General features: G+C 42.7%; 1 protein-coding gene across 1 annotated transcript in view; it reads left to right on the top strand.

Moving 5' to 3' along the window:
• Positions 1-648: 648 nt before the first annotated feature.
• Positions 649-22,348, top strand: part of bcat1 (branched chain amino-acid transaminase 1, cytosolic) — a 26,106-nt gene continuing 4,406 nt past the window's right edge. The window contains exons 1-11 of the mRNA XM_066668409.1: positions 649-879; positions 2,429-2,484; positions 3,195-3,245; positions 7,625-7,825; positions 8,112-8,222; positions 8,323-8,442; positions 12,397-12,557; positions 14,351-14,493; positions 15,118-15,203; positions 15,963-16,103; positions 19,617-19,691. Of these exons, the coding sequence (XP_066524506.1) occupies positions 2,431-2,484; positions 3,195-3,245; positions 7,625-7,825; positions 8,112-8,222; positions 8,323-8,442; positions 12,397-12,557; positions 14,351-14,493; positions 15,118-15,203; positions 15,963-16,103; positions 19,617-19,691 (1,143 nt within the window). The 5' untranslated portion in view covers positions 649-879; positions 2,429-2,430. The remainder of the gene's footprint in view (positions 880-2,428; positions 2,485-3,194; positions 3,246-7,624; positions 7,826-8,111; positions 8,223-8,322; positions 8,443-12,396; positions 12,558-14,350; positions 14,494-15,117; positions 15,204-15,962; positions 16,104-19,616; positions 19,692-22,348) is intronic.

Raw genomic sequence — 22,348 nt, 5'->3', positions numbered from 1 at the left:
CAGACACAGGGAGAACACACCAACTACTCACAGACAGTCACCTGGAGGAAACCCACGCAGACACAGGGAGAACACACCACACTCCTCACAGACAGTCACCTGGAGGAAACCCACGCAGACACAGGGAAAACACACCACACTCCTCACAGACAGTCACCCAGAGGAAACCCACGCAGACACAGGGAGAACACACCACACTCCTCACAGACAGTCACCTGGAGGAAACCCATGCAGACACTGGGAGAACACACCAACTACTCACCGACAGTCACCCGGAGGAAACCCACACAGACACAGGGAGAACACACCACACTCATCACAGACAGTCACCCGGAGGAAACCCATGCGGTAAACCATGACAAATTCTTATAAGTACCATGACAGTAAAATTGTCTGTATCCATATTGCATATCCACATTTTTATATGAAGGGATGTAGCTTGTAAAGATTAAAAAAATATATATTACTTGCTCTCTACTTGGCCTGTAATGTTTATGTAAACCTAGCTGCAAAAAAAAACCAAAAAAAAAAACAGGTTTTTGTGATGCAAAAGGGGGGTGGGGGTGGGGGATCAAATATTTACCTAGAATTGCCTGTTTGACGAACATCAGTTTTGACTTTTGAAGTTATGAGGGTTTTATTTTTCAGTCAGGACTTATAAATAAGGCAGAATAAAAACAGATAGAGGTTATTCAAATATATTAAAGGTGTAGTAGCTTCCTGATTCATTCTGTGGCCTATAACTAACTGTTTTTGCGATATACAGATTCGACCTTCATTTTCTGAGGGAACTAAAAGAGTGCCTGGACCTGTGGAAAGAAGAAAGAATGTGCATTTGGCTCTGGGGGATTTATGTAGAGGTGGTATTTGTGTTTTGAGGTAAGTATGGTGAGGGGTCATTTGTCTGTAATGGTATGCATTGTGAGCGAGGGTGCATTTGTATGGAAAGGGAAAGTTTGTGAATGAATCTGCTTGCTTGTCAAATGCAGCTAACATTGTTTGAAACGGTTACTATGGTGTTGTTAGATGGTTGCTATGGCATCCTAGGTAGTTTATAATATGGTAATATCCTATAGCATGCTACATAGTTGTTTTGTTTTTGTTAGGCTGTTTTATTTTTTATGGTATTCCAGGTAGTTGTTAATTTAATGGCTACCCAGTAAACAAGGAACGTCCCTGGACGTTCAAAATAGGTCTAAAAGTAGTCTGTCCGTCAAGGACATATTTTAAACGTCAATGGACGTCCAAAATCCATCTTAATAAGTTAGTTAAGTGGTGACCAATCGATAACGTCAGTGGACGTCCAAAATGCGTTTTATACAAGTAATTTATTTCGGGACCAATTAATAACGTCAATGGACGTCCAAAATACATCTAATAGTCGTCTTTTCAATGTCTGTGTTTGGACGTCTTTTCAACTTTCATTTTCAACCTTAAGAGAACGTTGATTAGACAGCAGTCATTACGTTATTTCAACGTTGAATCAACGGCTAAATGTTTACTGGGTAAGCTGTGGTACCCCAAGTAGTTGACAAGGTGTCTTTAGGTGATTGCTATAATATCCAAGGTGGGTGTTGAAGTGTTGCTAGCATGTTATCCCAGGTGGTTGCTATGGTATCCTATGTGGGGTTTAAGGTGTTTCTGGTCCTGCTATGGTATCCAAGGTGGCTTTTAATGTATTTCAATGGGGGTGTCCATAGTGTTATATAGTGTTTCTAGGCCCAGCTCTGGTATACAGTGTAGTAACAAACTATTGCTTATATAATCATTATTTGAATGTTTATGATACATACATGTACCCAGAAGTTAGAGGTGGACCTCAAGGGGAAAAGAACGTAAATAATATACAATAAATTATAGTAAAAAATATAAAAAATAATAAAACAAATTCAGAGTCTTAAGTTCCTAAACTGTAGCATACGCCTCATATGGCAAGCTTTCAGTGGGAGTCGAGTTAATTTTAGCCAGCTGTGGTCAAATTACAGACCCAAGCTAGCCGAGCTAAGTAAGAGTACAGTCCGTCTTACAGTCTCTTGAGCCATTTTGTGAAGGTATACAACAACAATACGAAGGTATGGCGTAAGAACACGTGACTAACGTGGGCTAAAACGTTCCAGCGCGAGTTTAATCACATCCTCGTGCGTGGACCGCGAGGCTTATAGAAGCAGAGCTGAATACGTGTTCAAATGTGGTTTTAATTATGTGGAGAGAAGGGCTACACCCCCCTGAATGTTTATTCGCGTCTGGGTTATCCTTCTGGAAGCTTTTCCAGCCTCAAAACTGTGAAGAATGCCTCAGTTCATAATGTTTAATCTGTAAAAGACGCTTTAGCTCTCTCTCTCTCTCACACACACACACACACAGAGAGAGCTCATTTTCACACACACAATTCTCTCTCACACACTCGTTCTCTCTCTCTCTCTTCCAGCAATGGCGAGTGAAGCAGCTCCCGCGTCAGCAGCCGCGCGCGCGCCACGTTTCGAGGTAAAAACACAGCGGCGCTCGCGCTGCACATCACTAACGGGCACCGCGAACACAAACAACGACCTTCTTCATAAAACACTCGGTCTTTTACCTCACAAACGCACACGGACTGTATAAGGGAACAATGTTTGTGTCACACACCGCGTCTCAGAGGCCGGACTCGCGTAGAATAATGTGCAGAATGCGAACGTATGCAGCCTGTGCCGTTTTAGCCGTGGGTCTGTGCTAAAGGATGTACTCTCAGACTGCCCCCCCCCCCTTTTAACGTCGTCTAGAGACGTTAGCAAAGCAAAATATCCGTCGTGCTATTCATATTAAAGGTCCTTATGGGGACAATCAGGCTTGTGAGGACACAGTCACCCACTGTAAACATTATACGCCAGTTCCACCAAAAAATAAATGACCCACAAAGCATTTTTCCCCCCCTGAAGTATACAAGACCCTGTGGTTTGTGCTTGTTACCACGTGAAGTCATTTTTTTTCTATGGCATCACACAGGATATTCCCGCATAGGCTATTTTTAGCTTGGTTAGGAGTGAATAGAATAAACTGTGCTTTGATAACTGATAACAAATGCTTGTATACATTTCTTTGTACACATTTTTTGTCTGTTTTCCCATTTAGTACTTGGTTGTAACCCTGTGGATAGTTATCATTGACTCTCACGTTGTGAACTAGAAGAGCTTAAGCTGAGTTTCTTTCCTTTTCAGGGCCAGAACGCCACGTCCAACAATGTCTCTGACAGTGTTCCTAGCTTCAAGGTAACATTCTGGTCCATGAATGAATTTGTAAAGTCCCTGCTTGTAGATACTGTAGCACAATAAACTGAACTCTCAATTCTATTGTACTGTATCTTAGTTATTCTCAAACAAAGTTACACCCTTCTAAGGTGTAACTGCACTGTGTTAAAAAATCCCCAACCAAACACCTCCATATTGATAACAGAATTGGCATCGTGACTGATTCAGCACTTGCCTGTTGTTGTGAGAAATCCAGCGGCTGCATGTTGAGTGGGCACTCCTTTAAACACACGACGCCTTGTTAAGGTCCTGCTCCTTGCTACGTCTAAGTCTTAAGCGTCCTCCAATGGCTGGGAGTCGGGATTCCTCAAGGAGATCCTAAAGCAGCCATTTTGTGAGAAAGGCCCCCCAAAGGTTTGTTTACAGAGTTGACCTCCGTAGTTGGAATGTATACCTTAATGTTTGGTAAGGATCTGGCTTCTGGCTAAAGGTCTTGAGCTGAGTGAAGACAATCCACTTTCTCAGCTCTCCATAAGCCCTGTCAATCAAGCTTCCACTCTCTCTCTCTCTCTCTCTCTCTCTCTCTCTCTCTCTCTCTCTCTCTCTCTCTCTCTCTCTCTCTCTCTCTCTGACTCAGGTAAGTGATTTAGGGACATGTTGTGAAAGTGCTCGCATTACCTTACTCACATTGCTGAGGTGCTTTGAGGGTATGCACAGGAAGAACTCGAAAGCCACAGATATATACGATATTTGCAGAGGTATTTGTTTAAATTCATGCAGTATAAATGAGCTACACTCATTGCTGCTTAAGGCTCAGCACTGCAGAAACTGTACTTGGAACCTTTGGAGGAGGGTAGGAATCCACCCTCTCCCTGCTTCCCTTGAATTCAGGACAGGGCTGTAAAACTGAACTACACACTGGAGCCCAGGAGTAAAAATACAAAGTCTTACCTAGTGATCTTTTAATGTGCCGCATGCTTCTAAAAGACTGATTAGCGCAAAACCAAACTGTTCATCCACAAGTTGCATTGAGGGTGATATTTCATATTTTTAGCCCATGCTGTGAGGAGTGTGGTGTGTTCTCCCTGTGTCTGCATGGGTTTCCTCCGGGTGACTGTCTGTGAGGAGTGTGGTGTGTTCTCCCTGTGTCTGCGTGGGTTTCCTCCGGGTGACTGTCTGTGAGGAGTGTGGTGTGTTCTCCCTGTGTCTGCGTGGGTTTCCTCCGGGTGACTGTCTGTGAGGAGTGTGGTGTGTTCTCCCTGTGTCTGCGTGGGTTTCCTCCGGGTGACTGTCTGTGAGGAGTGTGGTGTGTTCTCCCTGTGTCTGCATGGGTTTCCTCCGGGTGCTCCGGTTTCCTCCCACAGTCCAAAAACACACGTTAGTAGGTTGATTGGTGACTCAAAAGTGTCCGAAGGTGTGAGTGAATGTGTGAGTGTGTGTTGCTGTGTGAAGGACTGGTGCCCCCTCCAGGGTGTATTCCTGCCTTGCGCCCAATGATTCCAGGTAGGCTCTGGACCCACCGCGACCCTGAACTGGATAAGGGTTACAGATAATGAATAAATGAATGAACGGTGGTTTGCTTTCTTCTGATCTGTTGCATGATTGGATCTAGTGTATTTTTAGTAAGGTAAGTGAAGAGTACAGGGATGTTAGAGCTAGAAGCTAGAAGCCATACATCACAGATAAGTGGCTTATTGGCATGTGTATTCTGACACTTTGAAGTCAACACTGGAGTTTCCAACCTATACATTGACCCAGAGAGCATTTACTCTCATATTATTGGTAAAAGTAACTATTTACATGAAATGTCTGTGACCTGCTTTGTTCAAAATACCACATCTATCAAACCCTACAGCAGCTTTCTCCCGTCTAAACAGCACTGTTCAGCACCTGTTCCTTTAAATGAGAATAAGCACTTGTTCACCCCACCCTGAGTGCACAGCAATGAGTTGCGAGGAGCATTAGTTTTTGTCACAGAAATAGGCAGCTTTACTTAAAATTCAGATTTAAAATAAATCACAACACAACAGGATTGGCAGAAAAAGCAAGAGTTTCTTTTATTTAAGATTATGGCTTCCCAACAAATATGAATGAATCTGAATTGGCTCAGGCAGCAACTGACCAACCCACAAATATCCACAATTTTATACTATTTTCTCACTTATTTAATTTAATAACATTATTTCCAGACCTTCAAGATTACATTCTTTCTTTGATCATTTATAGGTCATTATTAATGTCATAATTTTCTTACCAAAATGTTTCCATCATTTCCAAACTGAGAAGTAACATATTTTAAAAATAATCACAGTCCAAATCTATAGTCAGGTCGTTACCTTTGAATTGTATTTACTCTGTTTATTACTTTAATTCTCTGCAGTGAAACAGAGTCTGTCAATGTACATGCTTCTTGTACAACAGAATATGTCTATGTGTGAGCATCTCGATGCCATAGCTTTTGATAAGGACTTCTTGGCGCACTACTACTCATCGATACACAGAACAGCACACACACACAGAGAGAGAAGGCAATACAATAAAATATAATTTAGCTGGATCATTTATAACTTTGGTTAATCTAAATTAAATAAAAGGAGCGTGGTGTGTTCTCCCTGTGTCTGCGTGGGTTTCCTCCGGGTGACTGTCTGTGAGGAGTGTGGTGTGTTCTCCCTGTGTCTGCATGGGTTTCCAACGGGTGACTGTCTGTGAGGAGTGTGGTGTGTTCTCCCTGTGTCTGCGTGGGTTTCCTCCAGGTGACTGTGAGGAGTGTGGCGTGTTCTCCCTGTGTCTGCTTTGGTTTCCTCCGGGTGACTGTCTGTGAGGAGTGTGGTGTGTTCTCCCTGTGTCTGCGTGGGTTTTCTCCGGGTGACTGTCTGTGAGGAGTGTGGTGTGTTCTCCCTGTGTCTGCATGGGTTTCCAACGGGTGACTCTCTGTGAGGAGTGTGGTGTGTTCTCCCTGTGTGCGCGTGGGTTTCCTCCAGGTGAATTTCTGTGAGGAGTGTGGTGTGTTCTCCCCGTGTCTCTGTGGGTTTCCTCCGGGTGACTGTCTGTGAGGAGTGTGGTGTGTTCTCCCCGTGTCTGTGTGGGTTTCCTCCAGGTGACTGTCTGTGAGGAGTGTGGTGTGTTCTCCCTGTGTCTGCGTTGGTTTCCTCCGGGTGACTGTCTGTGAGGACTGTGGTGTGTTCTCCCTGTGTCTGCGTGGGTTTCCTCCGGGTGACTGTCTGTGAGGATTGTGGTGTGTTCTCCCTGTGTCTGCGTGGGTTTCCTCCGGGTGACTGTCTGTGAGGATTGTGGTGTGTTCTCCCTGTGTCTGCGTGGGTTTCCTCCGGGTGACTGTCTGTGAGGAGTGTGGTGTGTTCTCCCTGTGTCTGCGTTGGTTTCCTCCGGGTGACTGTCTGTGAGGACTGTGGTGTGTTCTCCCTGTGTCTGCGTGGGTTTCCTCCGGGTGACTGTCTGTGAGGAGTGTGGTGTGTTCTCCCTGTGTCTGCATGGGTAAGCGCTTACAGATAATGAATAAATGAGTTTGTTAATGTTTTATATGTGTATTAATGTATTAATAGAGCTGATGTGAGCTGGTGGTGTTATGCTTGAAGTCTTTACTGTGGAGTCATGCTCAGGATGTGTGTATGAGGATACCAAAATAACAATGACACATCACTAAATCTTATTATGGGCTAATCATGACTAATTTGAATGAACTATGCACATGATCACTGTATAACACTATGTCTTTATCCATTTCATACCAAATCCTATCTTGGAAATGTACTTTACTATGATGTTGTTAATATAAATTACATTGCTGTGTCACCATGCTCTAAAAATGACATTGCCTCACCTTCTCTCAATAATCTGGGATTATGGATGGCTGTAGTAGGCTGTAATCTGTGTGCTGTTAATCTCAGGCAGTGACTGCAGCGAGAGCAAGTCTTAAGGCCTGGTATTGGTCTCTAACAATGTTCTCTGTTACTCAGTGGTGGAAAGTAACTGATTAATTGTACTTTAGTTTCTGTGTCTAGTGCCTATTCTTTAGGAATGCGTTTAAATCAAATGAGTATGAATTTTTAAAGGGACACTAGGTATGATTTTTTTTCTCTCCTGGAGCTCCCCCTAGTGTCATTCATAGTTACATCACTGTACTAAAATCAATGCGGATGTGGAGGGAGGGTTTGGTGGTTTCCTTTCCTCCACCAGTAATTACACAGTGCAGTGTCTGCAGAGCAGAGTCCGGAGTCGCAAAGACAGAGGCGCTATTCTCCTTATTACGGGTCAGTGGAGCATCTCAATGATTTTAAAGCTGTAATATTAAGGTAAAAATATCATGTAGTGTTCCTTTAATTCGGTCTTTTGTTGTAACAGTATGTCTGCTGTGAAAGAAACTCTACTGTCTCTCCCTTCAGGCTGCAGACACTGTGTTCCAGCTCTCTGAGGCTCAAAAGCCCAAACCGGATTTGGAGGGGTTGCAGTTCGGCAGTGTTTTTACTGACCATATGCTGGTCATTGAGTGGAACAGCAAAGGAGGATGGGATAAACCTCGCATTCAACCCTTCGGAAATCTGAGTTTCCATCCGGCGTGCTCGGCCCTCCACTATGCCGTGCAGGTCTGTTACTTTTTATCTGGTCGGAATACTGTATTTGAAAACTAGCAACGCTACTGTGTCCACTCAAACCAGCACAACACACACTAACACACCACCTCCTGAGTGTCACTGTAGCGCTGAGAATGATCCACCACTCAAATCATTCTAGCTCGGTGGTGCAGAGCTACAGATGGACTGTAGAACAATGAAGTGCCCTCTGTGAGGTCAGTGGTGCACATACTTGGCCCTAATTGAATCTGTGTTGCCCGTGTGTGTCTGTCCTTGTGGTCTGTTCTCTATCCGTTAGCTTTTTGAGGGCATGAAGGCGTACCGGGGACATGACAACCAAGTGCGTCTCTTCAGGCCCATGCTGAACATGAGCCGCATGCTGAAGTCAGCCCTTCGAGCTTCTCTACCTGTGAGTCAGAACCTGGCTATGTACTTGGTATATATTTTAGAACTTCAGTAAACTACAGTGTCTTATAGTGTCTTATTCCTTTTGTCTGTCTGTGTTACAGAGCTTTGATGGTGCGGAGTTACTGGAGTGTATCAGAAAACTGGTTGAAGTGGATCAGGAATGGGTTCCTCAGTCTGATTCAGCTAGTCTTTATATTCGCCCCACTTATGTCGGGACTGAGGTTGGTATGGTTCTCCCCACATTGTATGTGTTCAGTGTTTACATGTATAAAGGTGTACAGTGTGGGCCATTTATATGGATACACCTTAATATAGTGGGAATGGTTGATATTAACTTCCTGTTTGTGGCTCATTAGTATATGGGAGTGGTGACCATGGCGGCCATTTTGAAGTCGCAATTTTAGATCCAACTTTTGTTTTTTCAATGGGAAGAGGGTCATGTGACACATCAGACGTATTCGAAATTTCACAAGAAAAACAATGGTGTGGTTGGTTTTAACTTAACTTTAATCTTTCATGAGTTATTTACAAGTTTCTGACCACTTATAAAATGTGTTGAAAGTGCTGTCCATTGTGTTGGATTGTCAATGCCACCCTCTTCTCCCACTCTTCACACACTGATAGCAACACCGCAGGAGAAATGCTAGCACAGGCTTCCAGTATCCATAGTTTCAGGTGCTGCACATCTCGTATCTTCACAGCATAGACAATTGCCTTCAGATGACCCCAAAGATAAAAGTCTAAGGGGGTCAGATTGGGAGATCATGGGGGACATTCAACTGGCCCACGATGACCAATCCACTTTCCAGGAAACTGTTCATCTAGGAATGTTTGGACCTGACAGCCATCTTGCTGGAAAAACTCAGGGAACGTGACAGCTTCAGTGCATAAAGAGGAAAACACATCATCATGTAGCAATTTCGCACATCCAGTGGCCTTGAGGTTTCCACTGATGAAGAATGGCCCCACTATCTTTGTACCCCATATACCACACCATACCATCAAGATGTGCAGCACCTGAAACTACGGATACTGGAAGCCTGTGCTAGCCTTTCTCCTGCGGTGTTGCTATCAGTTTGTGAAGAGACTTGTAAATAACTAATGAAAGAATAAAGTTACGTTAAAACCAAGCACACCATTGTTTTTCTTGTAAAATTTCCAATAAGTTTGATGTGTCACATGACCCTCTTCCCATTGAAAAAACAAAAGTTGGATCCAAAATGGCCGCCATGGTCACCACCCATCTTGAAAAGTTTCCCCTCTCCCATATACTAAAGAGCCACAAACAGGAAGTTAATAGCACCAACCATTCCCATTTTATTAAGGTGTATGCATATATGGCCCACCCTGTACAACAATTGGCATACTTTAGAGTTTACGTATAAGCAGTGGTGGACAGTAACAAGGTAAATGTAATTCATTACTGTACTTAAGTACTTTTTTCGTATATCTGTACTTTACTAGTGTTTCCATTGTGAGCGAATTTTTACTTTTACTCTGTAACTGCTATTCATTCATACACAGTTAATTGTTCCCTAACAATTTCAGTACAGTGCTGTAAAAGTTAATTCCACTAGGGGGAGCCCCAGGAGCAGTAAAATTCCAAAATATTGCCTAAATCAAATCAAATCAAATTTATTTATATAGCGCTTTTCACAACTGATGTTGTCACAAAGCAGCTTCACAGAATTCCAGTAAGACAAGATTTGACATGAAATGTAAAGACAAATGTAAAACCCTCAAGTGAGCAAGCCAGGGGCGACAGTGGCAAGGAAAAACTCCCCCAGCTGAGGAAGAAACCTTGGGAGGAACCAAGGCTCACAAGGGGTGACCCATCCTCCTCTGGTCAATCTACTGGTGATAATAGTTAGTAGTCCGTGAGAACTTCAGTGTAGGGACAGCTTCAAGGCACTTGGTGGTTGCTGGAGCGTGGGCAGCTGATCTGAAGCGTGGAGGAGGATCTCGACAGTCATCCATCAGTGTCCAGACAGACAGGTGGGCAGTCGTTTACTCGGAAAGATGTAAAGGGATGGAATTAGTTTTGAACTGTTTTGTGTTTGTAAAGTAGAAAATATGAAAATTTCCAGAGTGTGGCTAATGACTCCGGCAGATCTGACTATGACAGCATTAACTAAAAGGAGAGAACCAGGAGGACACACAGACACGGGAGCATCCTGAAACACTGGCATCCCTCTGCTCCACCGTCAACAAACCTGAGTGATCGCGAGAAACGGCGGGACGACAGCACCAGCGTCTCAGTTTACTATAATTCCCTGTGTCCATGGACCCCCCGGATCTGCCGCCTTTATCTATGGGGGAGCATTAGCTACCAAATGATAAACTAAACAAATGAGTTTTTAGCCTACATTTGAAGATTGCGACTGTGTCTGAGTCCCGAACATTTTCTGGAAGATCATTCCAGAGTTGGGGGGCTTTATAAGAAAAGGCTCTTCCCCCAGCTGAGGCCTTCTGAATTCTGGGAACAATTAAAAATCCAGTATTCTGTGATCTGAGTGAACGTGGAGGCTCATAATAGGAAATTGTATCTTGAAGATATTCAGGAGCAAGCCCATGTAGAGCTTTATATGTTAATAACAAAATTTTGTAGTCAATGCGGAATTTAACAGGCAGCCAATGAAGTGACGATAAAACTGGGCTGATATGTTCAAATTTTCTAGTTTTAGTGAGGACCCTAGCTGCAGCATTTTGAACTAGTTGAAGTTTTCTTAAATTGCTGCTGGTGCATCCTGACAGTAGTGCGTTACAGTAGTCAAGCCTTGAAGTAATAAAGGCATGTACTAATGTTTCTGCGTCCTGGAGGGATAAGGCATTTCTAATCTTAGCAATATTGCGAAGATGTAAAAAAGCTGTCTTAGTGATACTACCTATGTGTTGATCAAATGATAAATCCGGGTCAATTATGACACCAAGATTTTTTGCTGCTGAACCAGGTTTAACTGGAAAGTTAGCTAGATTTAAAATTAATTCTGATAATTTATTTCTTGTCACTTTTGGACCCAAAAGCAGGACCTCTGTTTTGTTGCTGTTTAGAAGGAGGAAGTTACGCAACATCCAGCCTTTCACGTCTTTTACACAGTCCTCTATTTTCTTTAATCTGTGTTTGTCATCGGGCTTGGCTGAAATATACAATTGTGTGTCGTCTGCGTAACAGTGAAAGTTAATGTCATGATTTCTTATAACTGTGCCTAGTGGTAACATGTATAATGTAAATAATAATGGTCCTAAAATAGAGCCTTGTGGAATTCCAAATATTACTTTTGAATAATTTGAATTTAGATTGTTTACTTTTACGAATTGATAACGTTCCGTTAAGTAAGATTTGAACCATAATAGGGCTGTCCCTGTGATTCCAACCATGTTTTCTAACCTTTCTATGAGAATATTGTGGTCTATTGTATCGAAGGCTGCGCTTAGGTCAAGAAGCACCAACAGGGATAGTGTTGGTGATAGTAGTAGTAGTAGATAGTAGTAGTAACTCTATGTTGTACACAATGTAGTGGTATTAGTTTTACGAATCTTTAACGTGCACAACTTAGGGAGTGTAGTGTAAAGGAGTTAACATTTCTGGACTTTTGTTTTGAGCAACTTCAACCACGTTCTTCCGACTATAGACCAATCACAGCGTAAATTGGGCTTAATACTCAGGAGACAGCGACCTCTTTTGGTTTGGAGGGGCATCACCTTGGGTGTATGTAACATCATTCACTGTATTTAATCTTTGGCCATTTCTGTCAGACTAATTAATGACATTCTATTAAAACACAGAGGAACCATGATTGAGAACAGGGTCTTTTCACCTAAAATGTGTTAAGCTTGTTACATTAGAGCCATAATACGCCATGGTACTTTTAATTTCAATACTTAAGTACATTTGAAGGTTAATACTTTTGTACTTTTACTCAAGTGGAGATCTACAACGAGGACTTGTACTTTCACTGGAGTAATATTTTACCTTGAGTATTTGTACTTTTACTCAAGTACATGGTTTGTGTACTTTGCCACCGCTGCATATAAGTGTACTCTCTCTCTCTCTCTCTCTCTCTCTCTCTCTCTCTTTCTTTCTCTCTCTCTCTCTCTCTCCCTCTTTCTCTCTCTCTCTCTCTCTGTGTGTGTGTGTGTGTGTACACATGTATCTGTTTTCTGTCTGTCTGCAGCCTTCACTAGGTGTGAAGAAGCCTTCAAGAGCTTTGCTGTTTGTGATCCTTAGTCCCGTGGGCGCATACTTCAGCACAGGGACGAAACCTGTATCTCTGTGGGCAGATTCCAAGTACATCAGAGCCTGGAGAGGTGGAACAGGAGACTGCAAAATGGGAGGGTGAGAGAGAGAGAGAGAGAGAGAGAGAGAGAGAGAGAGAGAGAGAGAGAGAGAGAGAGAGAGAGAGAGAGAGAGAGAGAGAGAGAGAGAGAGAGAGAGGAAATCTTTAGTAACATACTACTCTTTCCTGTAAAGGCGCTGTGGAGTTTCACAAGTCGTACGGTTGCCAAATCCTGATTCAGCTCTCACTTGCTCTGTTTAAATTTAAATTTCCCTGTAAAGGTCTAAGTCATGGTGATGTGTGTGAACACAGTTTAATTTGTAAGCCATGCAGGATGTCCATTCTGGTCAACGCAGGGAGCATAATCTCAAGCGTTACAGTGTATTTGAGCTTGTATTTCTGACCAGTGTAATACAGTTCGCTTTTTCTCACACCTTGCATTATTAATGCACTGATTGCTGGGCCTACAGTGAAGATAAAGAAATACATTGGACTTCTGAAGACACTGAGACCTTCATTTTAAAAAAGAGCAATAGGTTTTTAAATAAGAATTAAGTTGCAAGGGAATAATTTACATGAATGTCTTGATATTTCAGGATTCAAAGTGTACAACTACTCAGCACATGTATTAATGGCCCATTATTTGGTTAAATATTTAGTTAAAAGGGAATTCATTAATAGTAATAATTGGTATTATGGTAAGGGCGGCACGGTGGCGCAGCAGGTAGTGTCGCAGTCACACAGCTCCAGGGACCTGGAAGTTGTGGGTTCGATTCCCGCTCCGGGAGACTGTCTGTGAGGAGTGTGGTGTGTTCTCCCTGTGTCCGCGTGGGTTTCCTCCGGGTGACTGTCTGTGAGGAGTGTGGTGTGTTCTCCCTGTGTCTGCGTGGGTTTCCTCCGAGTGACTGTCTGTGAGGAGTGTGGTGTGTTCTCCCTGTGTCCGCGTGGGTGTCCTCCGGGTGACTGTCTGTGAGGAGTGTGGTGTGTTCTCCCTGTGTCTGCGTGGGTTTCCTCCGGGTGACTGTCTGTGAGGAGTGTGGTGTGTTCTCCCTGTGTCTGCGTGGGTTTCCTCCGGGTGCTCCGGTTTCCTCCCACAGTCCAAAAACACATGTTGGTAGGTGGATTGGTGACTCAAAAGTGTCCGTAGGTGTGAGTGTGTGAGAGAATGTGTGTGTGTGTTGCCCTGTGAAGGACCCACAGGGGCCCACCTTGCGCCCAATGATTCCAGGTAGGCTCTAGACCCACCGCAACCCTGAACTGGATAAGGGTTACAGATAATGAATAAATGATATAGATTATTATTGTAATATACACTTTTAACTGTTTCATTTCACCATTCTGTTTTAAAGCTTGTATCAGTGATATTTAATTATTAGTAGTTAGTACATAATAGTTTTTTTAACTATTTAGAAACAGTGACCTACATTTCGTACCATAAAAACCAGCAGTTTGAATGTTTTGATTTGAATGTGAAACAGATATGGACCGCGATTCTGTCAGAAGTAGTTTGCACAAGAGAAAAACAATCCAAAAGCAAAATCGATGCTCAGGTTTCTATGGGTTATTCAGGCCATTTTGGGTAAAGGTGAAACGTGGTACGAAACTTTGCACTATGCAGTGCGTTTGTACGTAACAGTGTGTGTCACAACACTAATACTTCCTTTTTGCCAGTCAGGGCAAAGTCATCGCCTTATCATTCTCTCCAACCAGGACTGAGAATTCATGGTTGGCTGAAATATTGTGAACGTTTATTGATTTGACACTGGGGTCACTGATATTGGCATTAGAACCAAGGCACTTTGGCATGGACGTTGTAGTAGAAGCAGTGCATACAAAGCCTCTTTATTTCCAGGAACTATGGTGCTTCTATCTATGCTCAGTATGAGGCGGTGGACTACGGCTGCCAGCAAGTGTTGTGGCTGTACGGAGATGACCATCAGATCACGGAGGTTGGCACCATGAACCTGTTTCTTTACTGGGTCAATGAGGAAGGAGGTACTGTTTGCTCTTATCCCAAATCCAGTTTAATATGTGATGTAGTTGTTGTTTTTCTCATTTATTTTTTCCTGGCATTGACGTGCGATGGATGTCCAAGAAAAACACTGGTGCAGAGTCTCATATGGATTGTAGGTGGATATCTTTGGAAGAGAGCCATGAAATGTGTTGTTACTTTTCAAGGTTGGGACATTAAGAGAAAATAACTAGAAAAAAAAAAGAAAAAAGAAAAGTTTAATGTTGACTGGTGTTATTGACAATTTATTGTGTTCTAGTGGCCTCTAGTGGTCAGGAAGTGTATTACATTTGAAGCATAATGATATTCAGCAACGTTTGAGACACTGAATCATCCTTCTCCACTGAAATTACAGTTTCTGATCTCTGATCTAAATGCAGTGTCTTGGTTAAGTTTCCATAACACGTTAAAACCAAATTTGGGAGCGCCCCTGAGTTCCCAAACCTCTCAGTCTACGATGGAATGCTGGAACCTCACTGGGGTGATTAAAAGTAGACTGTATGAACTCGATCTGCTTCTGTGGTTCAGCTGGAGTTGACAGTTGTGTGACAAGTGCATACAACTTGACATTTCAGAGCATCACAGATAATCTGCTTTTTTTTTTTTAGAGGAAGAACTTGCAACACCTCCTCTGGATGGGATCATCCTACCAGGCATTACGCGGCAGAGCATCCTGGAGCTCACACGCACATGGGTATGACTTACTTGCTTAACCCCAGGGAGGACACGAACTCTACTCTTTTCTGGGCTAATTTAAACCTGATATTACATACCAGTAGATAATCCTAAAATAAAGAATGCACCAGGCATTATCAGTAATCCTGATTTGTGTTTGCTCATTAATAAAATGTGCTAGCTCTTGTTCAGGAGACTGCTTTAGGGTAGAGACATATTTGCTGTTGTAGACAACCATCTGCCTCGTGAACGTAGCTTCCCTATGTGATATGCTTGTAACTGGAGGCCTCCACTAGAGGGCAGACCAGGACTTGGCTCTGACAAAGCCATCCATCCATTTATCCATTATCTGTAACCTTTATCCAGTTCAGGGTCACGGTGGGTCCAGAGCCTACCTGGAATCATTGGGCGCAAGGCGGGAATACACCCTGGAGGGGGCGCCAGTCCTTCACAGGGCAACACACACTCACACACTCACACCTACATACACTTTTTGAGTCGCCAATCCACCCACCAACATGTGTTTTTGGACTGTGGGCTCTGACAAAGCCTTCTTTATAATTTTCGTCATTGTGATGCTGCTGATCACCTGCACTGCCCCCTATCATTTACGTGTGTACTGCACCTTGCGTTTGACACACTAAAGGGATGCAGGGTACGAGAGACAGCCAAGCCTTATTTATAATTCTTGAAGTACTCAGTGCTATGTCCTTATGTACAGTTTGTGGACAAACTAAACATCCGTATGCATTTTTAATCTTAATACCCTTGTCCACAGGAGGAGTTTAAAGTGTCAGAGCGGTATTTGACCATGGCCGATCTGCTCTTGGCTCTGAAGGAGAACCGGGTGAAGGAGATGTTTGGCTCAGGGACCGCATGTGTGGTCAGTCCGGTTGGCAGGGTGCTGTACAAGGGAGAGGTGAGCTCATTGTGTTCAGTTTGCAATTTGAGGGTTCCAGACAAAAATTCAGCTAATGAAACATGGCTAGTTAACATCTTTTAAACACTTGTACGCAAACGTTTGGGGAATTCCCTCCACAGGAGTTTGAGTTACTTTATATTTGATGAACTTAAAGGCTAAGCACCACTTAATGGACCTCCATGAATATTTCACATTATTGTAGTTACTGACATATATAAGTATGAGTATTTAGTCCATTTTCTGGATATTTTGGGATCTTTGGGCCATTTGTGCACAGATGTCCCACTGTACATTGAATGATTGCAGCCAAAAACAACACACCTTTTCCTCATTTTGCATTAAATTAAGTGCAGCTTCTAGAGTTGTTGTCCACCATCTACGTCACAGGCAAGACGCCTATTAGAGTTTCCCAACACCGTTGGGGGGGGCAACGGTCTTTTAAACCTTATTCCTTCAATTAGTAAGAAATAACATGTTTTCTGACTATCAATAAACACAAGTTAGGAAACCAAACTCCACTGTATTTATTTGTTTGACACTTTCATAGAGCTGCTGCTTAGCCTTTAAAAAAAGTCAAAATATTAGTAGTGGAACGTTAAAAAATGTGCACTGTTGTAAAGTGTCAGAATTGACTAAAATATTTGCTTTGCTTGCTTTAAAGGAACAAACAATGGGGGTGGGTGAAGGTTTGATTTCCTAGCCTCCACTAAAAAGTTACATAGTGCAGTTTCTGCAGTGCCAAGCCCTGAGTATCAAATACAGAGGCTCTATTCTCTCTATTATCGGTCAGTGGAGCATCACAATGATTTTGATAATGTCATTTTACAGGATGAAATATTACAGTGTTATACAGGTCCACTCACAGCACGTTGTAGCTAAAGGAAAACACACAGAAGGAAACGCTCTCTAGAAAGCTGGAAGTTATGACGGAGGAGGCGAGTCCCATCTGCCAAAAGATGAGCCTTCGATAAAGTAATAAACGCAGCAGATACATGAGAGATCTCAAAAGCATGGGAGTGAGCATCCGTCCATCATTTTATTTAAAAATTCAACATGCAGCCCTGGAATGGACGGGTGCCCTGCCAAGGGTGTGTTCCTGTTACAGAAATTGAATGAAGGAATGAATAGATTCAATATTCCGTTCATTTTCTCTAGTTATTTTTAAAAACTGACATTACTAAAAAAAAAAAGGTTAAGAAGGAGACAAATCCATTTATTACAGAAGTGCCCAACAACTTTGTAGTTATTCTTATGCATTTTTAAATATATAAGAGTTGTAAAAATGTGTAGGAGCCAATGCACAGCACAAGGTTACAGTCAGAGAAACATTCATTAATTTATTCATTATCGCGGGTCGTGGTGGGTCCAAAGCCTACCTGAAATCATTGAGCGCAAGGCAGGAATACCCCCTGGAGGGGGCGTCAGTCCTTCACAGGGCAACACACACACACACTCACATACGGACACTTTTGAGTCGCCAATCCACCTACCAACGTGTGTTTTTGGACTGTGGAAGGAAACCCACACAGACACAGGGAGAACACACCACACTCCTCACAGACAGTCACCCGGAGGAAACCCACGCAGACACAGGGAGAACACACCACACTCCTCACAGACAGTCACCCGGAGGAAACCCACACAGACACAGGGAGAACACACCACACTCCTCACATACAGTCACCCGGAGCGGGAATCGAACCCACCTACAGGACCCTGGAGCTGTGTGACTGCGACACTACCTGCTGCGACACCGTGCCGCCCCAGTCAGAGAAACATGAAATAAAAATGGAGACAGAAAGAGAAATAGTTGAATATGGGTAAATTGACCTGTTTTTATTCACTTGGATATTTTTGCATTTAAATATTGACATATCTTAAATGCACATTGCATTGTGGTGTAGACTATGTTCATATCGGCCTCTGTCACTGCTGTCAATCATAAAACTACAGAAATCAAAAACTGACACATTGAGTTGCAATGAGAATCATTTTATAATTGCATCTTGGCACCATGAATCAAATCAGTTTGTGCAGTGCCACCTCTAAAATACTCCCACCCCCACCCCTAAAATACACCCACAGGCACATTTGGATTGACAAGCAGCAGGAGTACAGAATATCTTCAGCTTTGACACTACTTTCAACAGTAAATTTAAAGTTGTTGTTAATTACAGTCCTTCACCATCGTTTCTTAGAAATGTTCTTAGAATCTGCAGCTATATATCTCCGGACTGATCATTCAGGTCACTCCAGTGAGAGCCATGGACTGGTCATTTATATACATTAGTGTTTTAACGTGTCGTGTAAAGGGAGGCAAGGAATCTGAAGTAAGTGAAGTGAATTTGACAAATTAACTCAAATAACAGCAAAACAAGGAAGAGCAACAAAAAAAGTACTGTAATACAGAGAACAATTAGACAAAAATAATGCATACCTATAAAGCAAAACACATTAATTCATTCATTATCTGTAACCTTTATCCAGATCAGGGTCGCGGTGGGTCCAGAGCCTACCTGGAATCATTGGGCGCAAGGCAGGAATACACCCTGGAGGGGGCGCCAGTCCTTCACAGGGCAACACACACAATCACACCTACGGACACTTTTGAGTCACCAGTCCACCTACCAACGTGTGTTTTTGGACTGTGGGAGGAAATCGGAGCACCCGGAGGAAACCCACGCAGACACAGGGAGAACACACCACACTCCTCACAGACAGTCACCCAGAGGAAACCCACGCAGACACAGAGAGAACACCCCAACTCCTCACAGACAGTCACCTGGAGGAAACCCACACAGACACAGGGAGAACACACCAACTCCTCACAGACAGTCACCCGGAGGAAACCCACGCAGACACAGAGAGAACACACCACACTCCTCACAGACAGTCACCCGGAGGAAACCCATGCAGACACAGAGAGAACACACCACACTCCTCACAGGCTCCTGGAGCTGTGTGACTGCGACTCTACCGACTGCGCCACTGTGCCACCAAGCAAAACACAGGGAAAAGGAAATCAAGAACTAGAAAGAAGAAACATAAGCTGGGAAAATAAAGCTAAACAAACTGAAGTAGCTCACTAACCAGTGAACATACTCAGAAAAGACCAAGGAATAGAATCAGAATAACCAGAGAATGAGTGACTGAATGTGACAGGGCTTTTAAATCTTAATGGATAAGTTACACCTGTGTGAGTCACATGAGAGAAAGGGGCGTGGCTAGGGAAATAAACATGAGGAAAGAAGCACCAAGGGAAACAATGGAAAAACAACACAGAGACATGGAGAGGTAGGGCAGACATCATCTGACAAGACATGACGTCACTTGTGATCGGCTTTTACCACAGACAAGTAAACTGCAGCGCAAAGGAGAGCTCAGCGCACTTATGATTAGTTCTACATTACCTTCCCGAACAGTTAGTGTGGGTTTGTGAGGTTGTTGCAGTTGCTCATAAACTGGTGTACATAGTACATATGAGTTACATTTATTACCATTTCTCTTTAGAATCTTGAAATTCCATGTGAAGGCAACTGCCCCCCTCTTGTCTCCAGACTGCTGAAGGACCTCACAGATATTCAGGTGGGGCAACTCACACATTCACTCACACATACAGGGGTTGGACAATGAAACTGAAACCACAATGATTTATTAGTATGGTGTAGGGCCTCCTTTTGCAGCCAATACAGCGTCAGGTCGTCTTGGGAATGACATATACAAGTCCTACACAGTGGTCAGAGGGATTTGAAGCCATTCTTCTTGCAGGATAGTGGCCAGGTCTCTACGTGATGCTGGTGGAGGAAAACGTTTCCTGACTCGCTCCTCCAAAACACCCCAAAGTGGCTCAATAATATTTAGATCTGGTGACTGTGCAGGCCATGGGAGATGTTCAACTTCACTTTCATGTTCATCAAACCAGTCTTTCACCAGTCTTGCTGTGTGTATTGGTGCATTGTCGTCCTGATACACGGCACCGCCTTCAGGACACAATGTTTGAACCATTGGAGGCACATGGTCTTACTGGTGCAGTGTGCAGTTAATGAAGATTGGCCACCAGACTGCTCCAGTTTAGCCCTGAAACCTCCCACACTACAATGACAGGTGTTTCAGTTTCATTGTCTAACCCTTGTACTTACACACTGTATGCCATGCTGTAAGGGCAGTAAATGTAGCACTTACTTTGTAGTATACTTAATATATACTTAAAATATCTTATCTTCAACAAACATATTGAGAAAGAATGTGTAGGGTAAAGTTGATGGGAAATTATGTAATCATGATCATAGTATTATTATTTATGCACTGTATTTATAAAGTTCTATATTAATTCAGAGTTATGTCATATGTTTTAAACGCTCACAACTCTTGAAAGTCTTAAATATGAGTAAGGATGTAGCAGTCACAGAGCTCCAGGATCCTGTCTGAGAACAAGATCTCAGTGACTATGAAGAAGATCTCGATATAGTGGATAGTTAATAAGAGGTTCAGTCAGACAATAGTGGCAAGCTAACTAGAGTTTCAATAGGAAGGGTATCTAAATAGGTATCTGTATTGAAATCTGTTGGGAGGTAATGAGTAAATAGTGTTAGAAAAATATACAGGGTGGGCCATTTATATGAATACACCTTAATAAAGTGGGAATGGTTGGTGATATTAACTTTCTGTTTGTGGCACATTAGTATACGGGAGGTGGGGGAAAAATTTTCAAGATGGCTGGTGACCATGGCGGCCATTTTGAAGTCCGCCATTTTGGATCCAACTTTTGTTTTTTCAATAGGAAGAGGGTCATGTGACACATCAAACTTATTTGGAATTTCACAAGAAAAACAATGGTATGCTTGGTTTTAATGTAATGTAATGTTTATTCTTTCATGAGTTATTATGATTATGATAGCAACACCATTCCCATTTTATTAAGGTGTATCCATATAAATGGCCCACCCTGTATATTTAAGTTACTCTGCCTCAAGAAACTCCATCACCTACATAAAAAGAGATAGCACAGTAGAGCTGCAGTGTATAAATCAGTTACAAAGAGTTTGGTGATGCAAAATCCATTGCTGATCAAGAGATGTGGGAAAATGTGATATAGTCAGAGAAGAGTTGTTGTTGTTTTACTGGGATGGTTTGGGACTCCTTGTCCAGTCAGAGGGAACACTTTGGTTTGGAATTATTTAGTGTTTTCCATTAGCTTCTTTTGTAAACATAGTGTTCCATATCCCTCCAGTAGACACTTCCAGAAACTTGTAGAAGCAGATAGTGTGCATCAAATCTGAAATAGGGTCGCCCATCATTTTATGACACAAATGCTTCTGTTAATTCGTCACTTGTCTGTGTATGTCTTCTTAGAGCTAATCCACTGAAGGCCATGGTGCTGTTTTTGGCAGTTTCTAACCTGGGCTTTAGTCCATGTCAAAGACGTTAAGTCTGGAATGTCACAACAACACCTCCCCTGCAGAAGTACATTTCATGACTAAAGGGTCGTCCAATTTTGTGAACCACTGGTTTCTCACTGTGAAGAGCTAGTGATGCAGTGGGTGGTTTGGGGACTTGTGATGGGCTCAATGATTAACCGTAGATGTTAAGGGTAGCTGGATGCTGATTGGATCATAAATGGCCACAGCAACTTTAGGGTGTAGCTGTAGGAATGACAGCTGAACAACGCCGCGGTAAAACACCGTTATGACTGACTGTTATGACAGTATCTAGCTAAATAACCAACATTATTCATGACAATAGCCTAGCAATAAGCTAAACTCAAATGTAGAGGCACCGTTATTCTTGTAAATGTGATCGAAGTCGAACTCGAATTCATCCGACACTATAAACCTCCGTAATGCAGCTACGTAGCCGAGTATAATCTGAGCCACCGAGTTTAGCGAGTCAAGTGAGTGTCCTTACCCTGTTTACCTCCATGTTACAGAGGCTCTTGAACACCTTTCGTTGGTGTCCTTACATGCCCATATTGTTGGAAAAGGTCTTTTAAACCTTATTCCTTCAATTAGTAAGAAATAACGTTTTCTGACTATCAATAAACACAAGTTAGGAACTCAAATTCCACTGTATTTATTTGTTTGACTCTTTCATATCGCTGCTGCTTAGCCTTTAAGCAAGACAGCTAATGCTAGTTTTATTACATGCTTTCTTTAATCACAAGAATACTTTTTTTGTTTTGTTTTTAATACAAAAAGGTTGGTTATTTGATATCGGAACCCATGGTAACATGCCACAAGCATGCA

Source organism: Hoplias malabaricus, chromosome 4 (assembly GCF_029633855.1).
Source record: "Hoplias malabaricus isolate fHopMal1 chromosome 4, fHopMal1.hap1, whole genome shotgun sequence".
Taxonomy (NCBI): domain Eukaryota; kingdom Metazoa; phylum Chordata; class Actinopteri; order Characiformes; family Erythrinidae; genus Hoplias; species Hoplias malabaricus.
The sequence above is the reverse complement of the archived record's forward strand: the minus strand, read 5'-3'. Positions and strand labels throughout refer to the sequence as shown.